Source organism: Oncorhynchus clarkii, chromosome 17, assembly GCF_045791955.1.
Source record: "Oncorhynchus clarkii lewisi isolate Uvic-CL-2024 chromosome 17, UVic_Ocla_1.0, whole genome shotgun sequence".
NCBI lineage: Eukaryota > Metazoa > Chordata > Actinopteri > Salmoniformes > Salmonidae > Oncorhynchus > Oncorhynchus clarkii.
In genome coordinates, this window is record NC_092163.1 from 15,965,999 (window position 1) to 15,981,214 (window position 15,216).

Sequence of the window (15,216 nt, forward strand, 5' to 3'; positions counted from 1 at the left end):
ACTACAGTTGTTTTTAAATGTGCTCTACAAATACACTTGATTTGATTAACTGTTGATCAATATATTAAAATAATTTTGTTTCAAATTCTGCTCTGGCCTCCTTTAAGTTTGTATTCAACATAATACCTTATCTCAATGAAATGTACTGAAATGAATGTATATTTGACCCACAAAGGCAATTTATTATTTTGGCTGGTAAAAAAAGATGCTTTTCTACCAGTCCCCTTGGCAGGTGAGCCAAAAAATACATTTTGGACACTAGTTACACACACACACACAAGCACACCACCCTGCTATTCAGAATAATACGTGACAATACAGTAGAATTATCTAGATTAGAGATATCCAGAGTAGAGCTATCCAGATTAGAGGTAACTGACATACAAGACACTCACATGTATCTGAGTTCTGACTCTCTTCTGACCAGCACATCTCGAATCCTGTCAATCTTGAAAAGCTCTCCCTCGATGTCATCTATGGTGATGGTGGAGTCTGCCATGGAGACGATGTCCTCTTCTGATCAGAGAGGAGGACAGACAAAAGTTCAGTTTTTCTATTCAACTTCTTTCCAGACCTACATTTTGGAATGATATGGATATGGTAGAACAGGTAGGCCAACGGGTGCTCACCCGCAACCATACACACACACACACACTTGGGTTGGCATAGCAACACTGTGACAGGATAAAGCTGGCAAACGCATAAAGATGGCTGTATGACACAACATGTCCTACTGTAGCATCATGGATAAGGTAGCTTGGGACCAGATCATCATCTCTGTATGCTGCCCAGCAAAACATTGATTTTGTCTGGTTCAATGCAGGCTAAGGAATTCAATTAGGGTTTGTTCCAGGCTTAATCAAATACACACACAGCAAAAACTGAAAAACAGAGAGACATGCTTCTTAAAATCTAGCCAGGGCCTAACGCTTTTGCTGTGATGAAAGCAATTCATTAAAAGTCACAAAATCTACGCTTTGGCAGCAAGTTGGAGGCTTCTTCCTCAGTCATTGTTATGAGAAACGTTAGAGGTAAAAAAAACTTTTCAGCCTTTGAGTACAAAGACTTTTTAGCAATTCCCCAACGTTTGAGAAGTAGAGTTAGAAGAACTGTGTTCCTTGTAATTACTGTTGATGGTCTGAACCCATGGACACTCTGGGGAACCATTTGAGAAAAGAGTTGACTGTCTGAGTGCTCTGGTGCAGACAGTGCTCTGGTTCACAGTGAGTAAATGAGAGCGTGAGAGCGAGCGAGCGAGAGAGAAAGTTTGCGCACGAGCGAGTCTGCCTCTGTGTCCTACCTCCCTCACCCCCAGTGGGCTTTGAGCAGAATATAAATCACCAAGAAAAATAGATCCATGTATGAACAGCTACTTATGGGGTTTTATAGCGGCAGCCAGACATCAGCAAAAGGAAATACCTAACAGAATGACATTACAATAAATACTTGTGTGTATATCAATGTGCATTTCTTGAATTTATGCAGGGCACATAAGTTACTTTATAAGTTACTTTATAACATTTACTTGGCTTTTTACTACTTTGGTAACCAGAGTGTAATTACTACGGGTAGTTTACCACCCTTTACCACTATTCCATCTAACCTGCTGTTACACATTGTGATCATAGACAGTGTATTTATTATAAGCTTCGCCACATCTCAGCCGCTATATCTAACCCGTTTGTCTGTCTGCCCCGAGCTGTTAACATCAAGCTTTGTTTTCCCTCAGAGTCGCAACAACTAGTGTGGGATGGAGCCAGTACAAAACATTTCAGCTTCAGACCCACTGCAGAATTTCAAATCGAGCCAAACACTCTGCCATGAAATCAAACATTCCACTGCTTCCACCTCCCCGACTCCCTATTGCTTTCGCAGATTTATGCCTACTAGTTGCACAAATGAGGATTATACATGTATTTACCATCTGATCCTAGATCAGTATTTATTGATCAAACATTCAACTACATCCACAACTACCTATTTCTTTCGCAGAAAAGTCACAGGAAAAAAAACGGATTATATATGGATTTAACTTTATTTACTGATCCTAGACCTGTCAGAAAGATCAGTAATTCCGTGATGAAGGCGTATTGAGGTATGCTGCTGAGTGTCCTGCATGCCAAAATACTGTGTTAGCTTGCTGAGCTAAAGGAAGTCAGAGGTTCAACAGCTCAGTCAGTCTGCCTTCTCTTCCTCCGAGTCTCTTCTGAGTCTCGTCTGCTGGTGTCTTGGTTCCCTAGCGGCTCTGCTAACTAACTCTCCCCCGCTGTTGAGCTGCTCTGTGTTGAGCCCGACTAACTGAGACACCAGCTGGGCTGCGGATTGAGAAACCTCACACCACCACCACCGACTGAACAGAGAATCTGATAGTCTCATCCCACAGGAGGAAGAGGGAGACGGTCTACTTTGATACTCTTTGCAATGACAAATACATACAAGATGTGTGTTTTGTCTGGAAGTCAATTGACAATAAAGCTGAGAGAGAAGGAGAGGGGAAGAGCTCAAGAGAGAGAGAGAGAGAGAGAAAGAGAGAGCGAGAGAGAGAGAAAGAGAAATAAGGAGATATATCCTTTTCACCTCGTCACACATAGGCTAGCCCCAGGGATGGCAGGCTGGACTGGGCTTGATGTGCAGAACCAGATATAACATCCTTTGAGGGAGCTGAAAGGAAGAGAAGAGGTGTACTCTAACTAGTACTAGCGGTGCGTGGGGAAAATCAGGCCTCCCAAGTGGCGCAGTGGTCTAAGGCACTGCATTGCAGTGCTAGCTGTGCCACTAGAGATTCTGGGTTCGAGTCCAGGCTCTGTCCAGGAGACCCATGGGGCGGTGCACAATTGGCCCAGCGTCGTCCGGGTTAGGAGGGTTTGGCCGGTAGGGATGTCCTTGTCCCATCGCGCACTAGCGATGTTGCGGGTCGGGAGCAGTGCACACCTACATGGTTGCCAGGTGTACGGTTTCTTCTCCGACACATTGGTGCGGCTGGCTTCCGGGTTAAATGGGCATTGTGTCAAGAAGTAGTGTGGCTTGGTTGGGTTGTGTTTCGGAGGACGCACGACTCTTGACCTTCGCCTCTCCCGAGTCCGTACGGGAGTTGTAGTGATGAGACAAGACTGTAACTACCAATTGGGGAGAAAAAGGGGTAAAAAGCCAAGCCCCCTGTCCCCCCATCCACAAAAAAGCCATAATACAACATATATAGCATGTGCAGTAACAGACAGTTACCTGGCCTATAGAATGGTCAAGCTAGTTAATGTTTCCGACATTTTCGGACCACTAAACAACTATTGATTTAGAACCACAGAAAACAGGAGCTGCCTCCACTATTGCAGCACCATTTCAACTTCAACATCATCAAATCACCTCTGCTTAGTCTAATACAGTGACGCCTAAAAGACGGCAAAAACAATTTACTCCAATCAACGTAAGCTAAATACGATGTGGCTGTCCATGGTTCTGATTTCTGTGTGTGCGCACATTCGGGTAAGTAGAGAAACATGTTGACTCACCCTACTTGTAGAGCAAAGCCAATGCCATCCTCCTCTCTTTCATGTTGACAAAACGGTCTATCACTCTGTCATGCAGTACATGCTTTTATATTTTGTTGTCCTATGCTACCTGGCTAAAATGCTTGCTCGCTAGCCTAACTTCTATTCATAGGAAACGTTGGCTCGTTAACATTAGCCTTCTACATCCGGCTACATATTGAACTCAAATTGTATTTGTCACATGCGCCGAATACAACACTGGGGAAACTGCCGTAGCAGAGAGAACAGTCTATGACTGGGGTGGCTGGAGTCTTTGACAATTTTTAAGGCTTTCCTCTGACACCACCTGGTATAAAGGTCCTGGATGGCAGGAAGCTTGGCCCCGGTAATGTACTGGGCCGTACGCACTACCCTCTGTAGTGCCTTGCGGTCGGAGGCCGAGCTGTTGCCATACCAGGGAGTTATGCAACCCGTCTCAGGTCAGGGGCACAAGAATGTATGAATTAATGGTTGGATCAGAATTGCCATTATAATCATTGGCCAGTTCGGAGAAAAAGGTAAAAGCACAAGTACAAATCCCTATCTCTATCCATGGCTAATTTAGGAAAGGGCCCATTTTAGCTAGCTGGCTAATTAGCCAAAGGAGGACAACAACACAACGAGATGCAGCAATTCAAGTTTTTCTATCAATGACGTATCAATGGGATTTGAGAGCATACTTTGTTATGGTGCACCAGGACCATTCACAGTTGAGCTGGCTCAGTTTAGCTCAACGCTGATTGGGAGACCAGATGCTCGCTGGCTTCCTTTGCATTCAATGCTACGGGTGGCAACAATATCATAGTCGTTTGGACCAGACAGCTTCAGATAGATTGCCTACACGTAGAGAGACAGAGGGGCGCTGTTTCGCTCGCTCGGATCCTTTCTCCTGTGAGATACATTCAGCCTCTTGCGAATTAAAGGAAAATTATGAAACACAGAGAGACTAAAGATAAATTATTGTATGTTATTTGTTTTCTTCTGTTTTTTGCGGAAGTCTGGCTTACATGACACTGCTGACTAGGCTCTGTGACCTTTGGCTTGTACTGAGAGAGTTAAAAAGCTGAAGAAAAGAGACTTGATGACTATCAGCAGTGTATATCCACTCATATCCCTTTGGCATCTGTCAGCATTGTATTGTGTACAAGCCTGAGACTTCCAAAGAGCCAAAGCACTCAGCTTTCTCAGCCAGGCACAAAGGATGAATACTTAGCTATATGAATCTTCACAGAGCCGCTCAGCTGTGTTACTATGACACACTTCCTGATGTGACCCGCTACGACAGCACTTACGTCAAGACAGCCATGGCACTTTTACTCCGGAGGGAGGGGTAGTCTCATCATAAAGACTGATTAGTTGACTCTGGATCTTAAAAACTTCAAACTTCATTCAAGTAAACCTGACAACACTCCCAACATCCCCTAAAGTTCAAACCTCTCTCTCTATAACTCTATTGTCTTTAGCATCCCATACCCATCCCTCCTCTGACCTACACTTCCCCCCCTGTCAAGGACAATACACGTGGCACGTTGGGATTTCAAAATGCCACAACAGGCTTCCCAAAAGCCATCAGTGAGAGGTTCACTGTGTACCCAGCCTCCGGCGCCCATTTCCTTGACAGCCATCATCACGTCTGGGGCTGAGAGGTTGGTCGGGTCTGGTGTTACTAGGCGGCATGTTCACACCCATTCACTAAGGGAAAGAGATCAGGGCTGGAGGGGGTCATTCCTGGAGTTAGAGCCAGGGTCACTGTGAGAGTGCATAGCGAAAGCGTGTGTGTAATAGTGTGTGTGTGTGTGTGTGTGTGTGTGTGTGTGTGTGTAGAGAGGAAGAAATGGATAATAGAGATACTGGAAGAACAGTCATCCAATTCCTCTGCAAAGCTTCTCATGTTGAGACAACTACTACCTGTCTTTCAACCTCGCTCTGTGGAACTAACTTTAAAAGTTTGACTGTGGGTCGCTCTAAGTCCATGTCTCTCACCCTCCCTAAGAGAATGTCTAGCACACTGTCACTTGAGGACACTGCTGCATCTGTTAGCCGACCGTTACCACAGTGGGATTGAAACAAGGCCTCAAATTACTGTCTTTCTTCTCCTCCTTCTGTCCCTTATCCCCCCCCCCCCTCCATCAGTCTGGGCGGTTTTCTTCTTAATGAGGTAGATATCACACAGTGACGGACTAACGGACAGGGAGGATGGGAGGGAGAGAAGAGGGAGGGAAGTAAGGAGGAAGGGTAGAAGGAGGGAGAGATGAGGGCATGAGAAGACCGGAAATAAAGAGAGAGAGGGGTAGAGGGGAAAGATAGAGAAAGACAGGGTGAGAAAAAGAGAGAGAGATAGAGAGAAAAAATATATATATATAGAGGGAGAGAGAGATATAGAAAGAGAGAAAGAAAGAAAGAAAGAAAGAAGGAAGGAAGTGCAGTAATAGCCTACATGGACTTTGATTGAAGAGAAATAGAAGATAATGACTAAAACAATAAAGTGTTTAAGTTACAAATAAATTATATCAATTATTCTCAACAAACAAACACTTTCCTATTCCTTTTGTTGTTGAAACATGAAAGCAAAAGGAGAATGACTCTGAGAGAATTGTTAATGTAATGATATGAAGTGTGGGAACAGTGTGTCCCCAGCCTTGCAAAACGGACACTCGCAATGTTCTCTTCCATTCTTAATGTCTTGTTAAGTCTCATCATCTATAATTTGGGGTGCAATTTACTGACTATAATGGCGTACACCCTGTGACTGTACACATTATTCTAAAACACGTTATTTAAAAAACTCACATATGGCTTTACATCACCTGCCATCACATGGTTGGAGAGTTACTTATCCAATAGAACCCAGAGAGTATTCTTCAATGGAAGTTTCTCTAACATCAGATATGTACAGTGTGGTATCCCTCAGGGCAGTTGCCTTGGGTCGTTACTCTTCTCTATTTAAAAAAATGATTTGCCACTTGTCTTACAAGATGCTAAAATTACTATCTATTCTGTTGATTGCACACTCACCACATCTGCACCTACTGCTAGTGAGCTCACTGAGACTCTTAGCAAGCTTAGCAAGGAGTTACAGAGTCAGAATGAGTCATTAACAATAAACTGGCCTTATATATATCTAAAAACTAAACCTCAAATGGAGTTGTGCATGAAGGTGGTGACCATTGAACAAGTTGAAGAAGCTGAACTCCTAGGAGTGACATTGGATGGTCAGTTATCATGGTCAAGTCATATTGAACAACGTTGTTGTAAAGATGGGGAGAGGTATGTCTGTTACAAAAATATGTTCTGCATTTTTGACACAAGTGTCCCACAACTGTTCGGGCTTGATCACCGTCTGGTAATATGGCCAGGTGGAGCAAAGAAAGACCTATTAAAGCTGCAGTTGGCTCAGAACAAAGCAGCATGCCTTGCCCTTAACTGCACACACAGAACTAACATCATCAACATGCATCATAGTATTTCATGTTTGAGCGTTTAGGAGAAACTGACTACTTCTCTTGTGTGTTTGAAAACGCCTAACCATTTGAATAATCTATTTGCATACACTTCAAACAGACATACACCGTACATACTGCAGCTGACACACCACTATGGGTTTCTTCACTGTACCCAAACCAAAAACACATTTAATGCGTCACTCAGTTACAGTGTCTTCGGAAAGTATTCCGACTTTTTCCACATTTTGTTACGTTTCAGCCTTATTCTAAAATGTATTAAATAAAACAATATCCTCAGTAATCTACACACAATACCCCATAATGACAAAGCAAAAACTGTTTTTTCAAAATTTTTGCAAATGTATTAACAGTAAAAAACAGAAATACCTTATTTACATAAGTATTCAGACCCTTTGCTATGAGACTCGAAATTGAGCTCAGGTGCTTCCTGTTTCCATTGATCATTCTTGAGATGTTTCTACAACTTGATTGGAGTCCACCTGTGGGAAATTCAATTGATTGGACATGACTTGGAAAGGCACACACCTGTGTATATAAGGTCCCACAATTGACAGTGCATGTCAGAGTAAAAATCAAGCCATGAGGTCGAATGAATTGTCCATAGAGCCCCGAGATAGGATTACAGTGGGGCAAAAAAGTATTTAGTCAGCCACCAATTGTGCAAGTTCTCCCACTTAAAAATATGAGAGAGGCCTGTAATTTTCATCATAGGTACACTATGACAGACAAACTGAGAAAAAAATAATCCAGAAAATCACATTGTAGGATTTTTAATGAATTTATTTGCAAATTATGGTGGAAAATATGTATTTGGTCAATAACAAACAAGCAAGATTTCTGGCGCTCACAGACCTGTAACTTCTTCTTTAAGAGGCTCCTCTGTCCTCCACTCATTACCTGTATTAATGGCACCTGTTTGAACTTGTTATCAGTATAAAAGACACCTGTCCACAACCTCAAACAGTCACACTCCAAACTCCACTATGGCCAAGACCAAAGAGCTGTCAAAGGACATCAGAAACAAAATTGTAGACCTGAACCAGGCTGGGAAGACTGAATCTGCAATAGGTAAGCAGCTTGGTTTGAAGAAATCAACTGTGGGAGCAATTATTAGGAAATGGAAGGCATACAAGACCACTGATAATCTCCCTCGATCTGGGGCTCCACGCAAGATCTCACCCCGTGGGGTCAAAATGATCACAAGAACGGTGAGCAAAAATCCCAGAACCACACGGGGGGACCTAGTGAATGACCTGCAGAGAGCTGGGACCAAAGTAACAAAGCCTACCATCAGTAACACACTACGCCACCAGGGACTCAAATCCTGCAGTGCCAGACGTGTCCCCCTGCTTAAGCCAGTACATGTCCAGGCCCGTCTGACGTTTGCTAGAGAGCATTTGGATGATCCAGAAGAAGATTGGGAGAATGTCATATGGTCAGATGAAACCAAAATATAACTTTTTGGTAAAAACTCAACTCGTTGTGTTTGGAGGACAAATAATGCTGAGTTGCATCCAAAGACAACCATACCTACTGTGAAGCATGGAGGTGGAAACATACTGCTTTGGCGCTGTTTTTCTGCAAAGGGACCAGGACGACTGATCCGTGTAAAGGAAAGAATGAATGGGGCCATGTATCGTGAGATTTTGAGTGAAAACCTCCTTCCATCAGCAAGGGCATTGAAGATGAAACATGGCTGGGTCTTTCAGCATGACAATGATCCCAAACACACCGCCCGGGCAACGAAGGAGTGGCTTCGTAAGAAGCATTTCAAGGTCCTGGAGTGGCCTAGCCAGTCTCCAGATCTCAACCCCATAGAAAATCTTTGGAGGGAGTTGAAAGTCCCTGTTGCCCAGCAACAGCCCCAAAACATCACTGCTCTAGAGGAGATCTGCATGGAGGAATGGGCCAAAATACCAGCAACAGTGTGTGAAAACCTTGTGAAGACTTACAGAAAACGTTTGACCTCTGTCATTGCCAACAAAGGGTATATAACAAAGTATTGAAATAAACTTTTGTTATTGACCAAATACTTATTTTCCACCATAATTTGCAAATAAATTCATTAAAAATCCTACAATGTGATTTTCTGGATTTTTTTTTCTCATTTTGTCTGTCATAGGTGAAGTGTACCTATAATGAAAACTACAGGCCTCTCTCATCCTTTTAAGTGGGAGAACTTGCACAATTGGTGGCTGACTAAATACTTTTTTGCCCCACTGTATGTTGAGGCACAGATCTGGGGAAAGGTACCAAAAGATGTCTGCAACATTGAAGGTCCCTAAGAACACAGTGGCTTCCATCATTCTTAAATGGAAGAAGTTTGGAACCACCAAGACTCTTCCTAGATCTGGCCAAACTGAGCAATCGGGGGAGAAGGGCCCTCTGACCGAGCTATAGAGTTCCTTTGTGGAGATGGGAGAACCTTCTAGAAGGACAACCATCTCTGCAGCACTCCACCAATTGGGCCTTTATGGTAGAGTGGCCAGGCGGAAGCCACTCCTCAGTAAAAGGCACATGACAGCCCGCTTGGAGTTTGCCAAAAGGCACCTAAAGACTCTCAGACCATGAGAAACAAGATTCTCTGGTCTGATGAAACCAATAATGCACACTTTGGCCTGAATGCCAAGCGTCACGTCTGGAGGAAACCTGGCACCATCCCTACGGTGAAGCATGGTGGTGGCAGCATCATGCTGTGGGGATGTTTTTCAGCCGTAGGGACTGTGAGACTAGTCAGAATCGAGGCAAAGATTAATGGAGCAGAGAGATCCTTGATGAAAACCTGCTCCAGAGTGCTCAGGACCTCAGACTGGGGCGAAGGTTCACCTTCCAACAGGACAACGATCCTAAGCACACAACCAAGACAACGCAGGAGTGGCTTCGGGACAAGACTCTGAATGTCCTTGAGTGGCCCAGCCAGAGCCCGGACTTGAACCCGATCGACATCTCCGGAGAGACTTGAAAAGAGCTGTGCACCAATGCTCCCCATCCAACCTGACAGAGTGTGAGAAGATCTGCAGAGAAGAATGGGAGAAACTCCCCAAATACAGGTGTGCCAAACTTGTAGTGTCTTACCCAAGAAGACTCAAGGCTGTAATCGCTGCCAGAGGTTCTTTAACAAAATACCGATTAAAGGTTCTGAACACTTATTTAATTTTGATATTTTTATTTTAAAAATGATTAGCAAATATTTCTAAAAAACAGTTTTTTGCTTTGTCATTTTGGGGTATTTTGTGTAGATTGATGAGGAGCGGAAATGATTTAATCCATTTTAGAATAAGGCTGTAACCTAACAAAATGTGGAAATAGTCAAGGGGTCTGAATACTTCCCGAAGGCACTGCATGTATAGAGCCATGTCATCATGGAATGCTCTGCCAACAGAGTTGACTCAGGCAAAAAGCAAATTTAGCTTTAAAAACGGATAAAAAAACAAACATATTGTATCACAGCACCTCCCCTCTTTCTAAAGATCGAATGTAACTGTACTGTATATGTATATGAATAGTGTGTCAATATAATTTTTGTTGTTTCTTGGTGTCTTTCCAATATAGAACTCGTATATTTTTATTTATTTTGAATGTCATGTCCTAGTTTATTTCTGTTCTGTACTTTGTCATGTATTTGTACGTTTTGTGTGGACCCCAGGAAGAGTTAGCTGCTGCATGTGCAGTAGTTGATGGGATCCTATCGAACTAAAATAAACAGTAAGCTCTCTAGTTACAGCTGTTGACTGCCACCTGTAGACGTACATTTTGAAACAAACATCAACACCTGCATGCAACTGCAAGCATTTCCCCTGTAATAAATAATATTGTCTTCACTTTCTCAGGTCAATTATGCTCACACAAACAGTTCCACTTATTTACCTGTTTTGGAATTGTCTGTGTTCCATTTAGTGCATTCCAGAGAGCCGTACTGATGTGATGATCCGTGTTTATTTTCCTTTTCCATCTCTCAACAGTGGGTTCGATTCCAAACGGGTCAAGGATGCACTGTCAAACAAATACAATGCTGTGTCTTGGAAACCGAAGGAAAACTGACAAGATAAGGCAACTGGAGCAGTCTATGCGCACAGTCTTTCATTAAGTACCATGCTGCATGGCAGAGAATTGGGTAAAAACGCTTCCACAACGTGCTGGTGTTGTCACGCTCTTTCCGTTGTTTGAGCTTGCGGTGTTCAAGCCAAGGCTGATGTTTTCAATACCTATTGTACTGTAAACTCGAAGATATACTTTTATATTAGACCATGGCGCCACCTAACGTTAATCGGTGGTACTACACCCCCCCCCCCCCCCCTCTTATTCAACAGCACTGTACTTAAAGGGATATTTCACCCAAATTACAAAATCACAAATTGGTTTCCTTAAACTGTAATGCTGTGTTCAAGAAAACTCAGAACTAGGAAACTCTGAAATGTCCAACTTGGAAACTCGTTGTAGAAAGATGAGGTCACAGTTTCCCAATTGGAAAGTATTAGAATCAACCAATAGGAAGCTCTACACAAAAAAACGTACGTAAATTTTAACTTTGAGGTTTGGAGTTTATGAGTTGTCTTGAATGCAGCATAAACAGTCTATGGACAAGGTAGGACAGCAAACCATGGTTTGGTTTTATTCCCCTGGCACCGTTATAACATGTGTGTCACAAATCCCATTCAAGTCATGGTACCATTACTAGGATTTTTCACGCATCAAGTCCAAATCATCTAAAAGTATCTCAAATTTATTGTGAAGTTCAACAAAGTCCCTTCTAGAGGATTTGAAAATGATGGGGAAAAATGCTAATATCAGTATATATGTATATACTTGTGCCATAAATGCTAAAACTTTAGCAGTGGAACAGTGCCAGGGAAACTAAACCAAAGCATGTATTTCTGTCATACCTTGTCCGTGTATTTCTGTCGTACTTTGTCCATAGACTTCTTGCTTACAGGGTAAGGAAACCAATATGTAATTTTGTAATTTGGGTGAACTATCCCTTTAAGAATCAAATAATCAGCTCATTTATACTTCATTTCAGAAAAAGTCAAACATCTCTTTTTTATATAAAATATACAGTAATTACATAAAATACATTAGTATTTACACTACTATTAAACAAGTAATGGCAATGATACCATACTCCAATGATTAGTCTTACATACATAACATAAAAAAAAATAGACAAGTGTGCAAAAAGGTCTATTGGTGATTGATGATGCATTACAAACATACCAGCTGGCGATCAGAGCTCTTTAAGACCCTCGTTTCTTTCAATGGTATTGTGACAGTGGCTTTTATAGATGTGGCCTCTCAGTCATTCAGTCAGTCAGTGTCTTTCTCTCTCTGTCTGTATGTCTGTCTTTTTTTTTTGTCATCTACATACTTTTTATGGGTGCATATATGATAACTGGTCCCCATCACCTCATGATTTATTGTAAACCAGCCAACACCTTACAGCGGTGACTGTGTTCCATCACCTTCAAGTTAGGCGTGATCAATTAGTTTGAAACCAGCGAAGGGCTCAGAGTTTAACTTTCATTTTTAGCATAGACCTCCTAGCATGGTCATTGTCAACCACACTGGGTTTTGCACCACTTGTTAGTATAGCATACAGAACAAAGTCATAAGCAGTAAGCCACCAGATAATTAAACCCCCCCCCCCCCCCCCCCAGTTGTTTTACTGTCATGCAACAGGTTCTTTAGGGATCTTAAAATAGGTGCCTGTTCTTTTGTGTCATGTTTTTACTGAAGGCTTGTGCACAGTGCATTCAAACCTTTATTGCTAACTCGCAAGAACTTAGATGAGCTCAGAGAGCCATATGCACCTTCAAATGGAACCTGTTTTTTTAAAGAACTGGCTAATAAAATGAAGTGACTGCTTCAAAGAGCTTCTGTTGTTAGCTCAACAAGACATCAAACTATCTTTAAGTTGTTCTTCTGCCAAGCTTAGTAATGAAAATGACCCTGCCAGGGTGATTCAGTGTCAGAACTCAAAGAGCAGCAGGTAGTGTGTTTACATGGCAAGCAGGGTTGGGGTCAATTCCATTTAAATTCAGTCAATTCCTATGGGAATTTCAGTTTACTCCGTAACTTTACTGAATTGAAATGGAATTTGCCCCAACCCTGACGTCAAGGGATGGATGAATCATCCCTTAGGTTAGATGATTGGGAGGGTTGGCTACTCTTCTGAAGGACCAGATTTTGAACCCTGGTTGTCAAGTTTATGTTAGTCCTCTGAGCTAAAGCCTATATAGGAGCTAATACCAACTGAGCTTTACTCTCATGCCTCATACACGCTCATCAAATTCTCAATTTTAGAGGCAATATTGTTCTTTGACTATGCTGTCAGTCAGAGATATGCCTATGGGAACAGTATATGATAAAACTGTCACAAGCAGAAACTGGAACGAGATCCAATACCCATGGCAAATGAATTTGTTTGTTGACAAATCTAACATTTGTCAAACTCAACTAGTTTTCTTGTCAAGGTTACACCAGGTAAATAACCGCGGGTTACCCTTAGCTGCCATCCAGGTTCTCTTTCCACATCCCCTCATTGCACACTGAGGCACTGTTGTGAGTGCTGGGCACATCCCTGATCGTCATACAATGGATGGTGGATGGTCTCAACATTTCAGCCTCTCTACAGTAGAGTCCATTCAGATGGTTGTGGGATCAGTCAGTTGATGATACCAGCGAAGGTATTGATTGGTAGAGGAAGTCCTTTGTTCATGTACTTGCTGAGGCCAGCGTCCCTCTCCTCTTCCCCCAAACTGAACTTGGACCGCATGGTCTTCTGGACACAGTATCCAGGATCAAGACAGGGGGCGATCTCTATGCTGGAAATGAATGAATTGATAGAGGACATGTCAAATTATGAGAGTTAGATAAGCATGTTTGACAGTTTATTTAGGCTTTAGTGACATTGAACATTGAATGAGGATTATAATATTACACTTTTTATAAGCATATATGTGCATTTAGTTATTTACAAACAGTCGGAAGTTTACATACACCTTAGCCAGTTTTCACAATACCTGACATTTAATCCTAGTAAAAATTCCTTGTCTTAGGTAATTTAGGATCACCACTTTATTTTAATAATGTGAAATGAGTGTAACTGAGTCATGTTTGTAAGCCTCCTTGATCGCACACGCTTTTTCAGTTATGCCCACAAATGTTCTATGGGATTAAGGTCAGGGCTTTGTGATGGCCACTCCCAATACCTTGACTTCGTTGTCCTTAAGCCATTTTGCCACAACTTTGGAAGTATGCTTGGGGTCATTGTCCATTTGTAAGAGCCATTTGCGACCAAGCTTTAACTTCCTGACTGATGTCTTGAGATGTTGCTTCAATATATCCACATCATTTTCCTCCCTCATGAAGCCATCTATTTTGTGAAATGCACCAGTCCCTCCTGTAGCAATGCACCCCCACAACATGATGCTGCCACCCCCGTGCTTCACGGTTGGGATGGTGTTCTTCAGCTTGCAAGCCTCCCCCTTTTCCCTCCAAACATAACGATGGTCATTATGGCCATACAGTTCTATTTTTGTTTCATCAGACCAGAGGACATTTCTCTTAAAAGTACGATCTTTGTCCCCATGTGCAGTTGCAAACTGTAGTCTGGCTTTTTTATGGCTATTTTGGAGCAGTGGCTTCTTCCTTGCTGAGCGGCCTTTCAAGTTATGTCGATATAGGGCTCGTTTTACTGTGGATATTGATACTTTTGTACCTGTTTCCTCCAGCATCTTCTCATGGTCCTTTGCTGTTGTTCTGGGATTGATTTGCACTTTTCGCACCAAAGTACGTTAATCTCTAGGAGACAGAACGCCTCTCCTTCCTGAGTGGTATGACGGCTGCGTGGTCCCGTGGTGTTTATACTTGCGTACTATTGTTTGTACAGATGAACGTGGTACCTTCAGGCGTTTGTAAAAGGCTCCCAAGGATGAACCAGACTTGTGGAGGTCTACAATTTGTTTTCTGAGGCCTTTCATGATTTATTTTGATTTTCCCATGATGTCAAGCAAAGAGGCACTGAGTTTGAAGGTAGGCCTTGAAATACATCCACAGGTACACCTCCAATTGACTCAAATTATGTCAATTAGTCTGTCAGAAGCTTCTAAAACCAGGACATAATTTTCTGGAATTTTCCAAGCTGTTTAAAGACAGTCAACTTAATGTATGTAAACTTCTGACTGGAATTGTGATACAGTGAATTATAAGTGAAATAATCTGTTTGTAAA

At 42.4% G+C, this 15,216-nt stretch overlaps 2 protein-coding genes across 5 annotated transcripts in view; both read right to left on the reverse strand.

The window, feature by feature from the left end:
• The window catches only part of LOC139370334 (bMERB domain-containing protein 1-like), a 42,740-nt gene extending 31,660 nt beyond the window's left edge, over positions 1–11,080 (reverse strand). Inside the window, exons 1-2 of the mRNA XM_071109756.1 lie at positions 10,856–11,080; positions 396–516 (exon numbers count right to left, since the gene is read on the reverse strand). Of these exons, the coding sequence (XP_070965857.1) occupies positions 396–516; positions 10,856–10,940 (206 nt within the window). The 5' untranslated portion in view covers positions 10,941–11,080. The remainder of the gene's footprint in view (positions 1–395; positions 517–10,855) is intronic.
• Positions 11,081–12,002: 922 nt separating this feature from the next.
• Positions 12,003–15,216, reverse strand: part of LOC139370337 (phosphoinositide 3-kinase regulatory subunit 6-like) — a 29,124-nt gene continuing 25,910 nt past the window's right edge. For 3 of the 4 annotated variants that reach the window (XM_071109759.1, XM_071109760.1, XM_071109761.1), the window contains one exon: positions 12,003–13,809. In XM_071109759.1, the coding sequence (XP_070965860.1) occupies positions 13,650–13,809 (160 nt within the window). In that variant the 3' untranslated portion in view covers positions 12,003–13,649. The remainder of the gene's footprint in view (positions 13,810–15,216) is intronic. The other variant, XM_071109762.1, reaches the window with a different exon arrangement.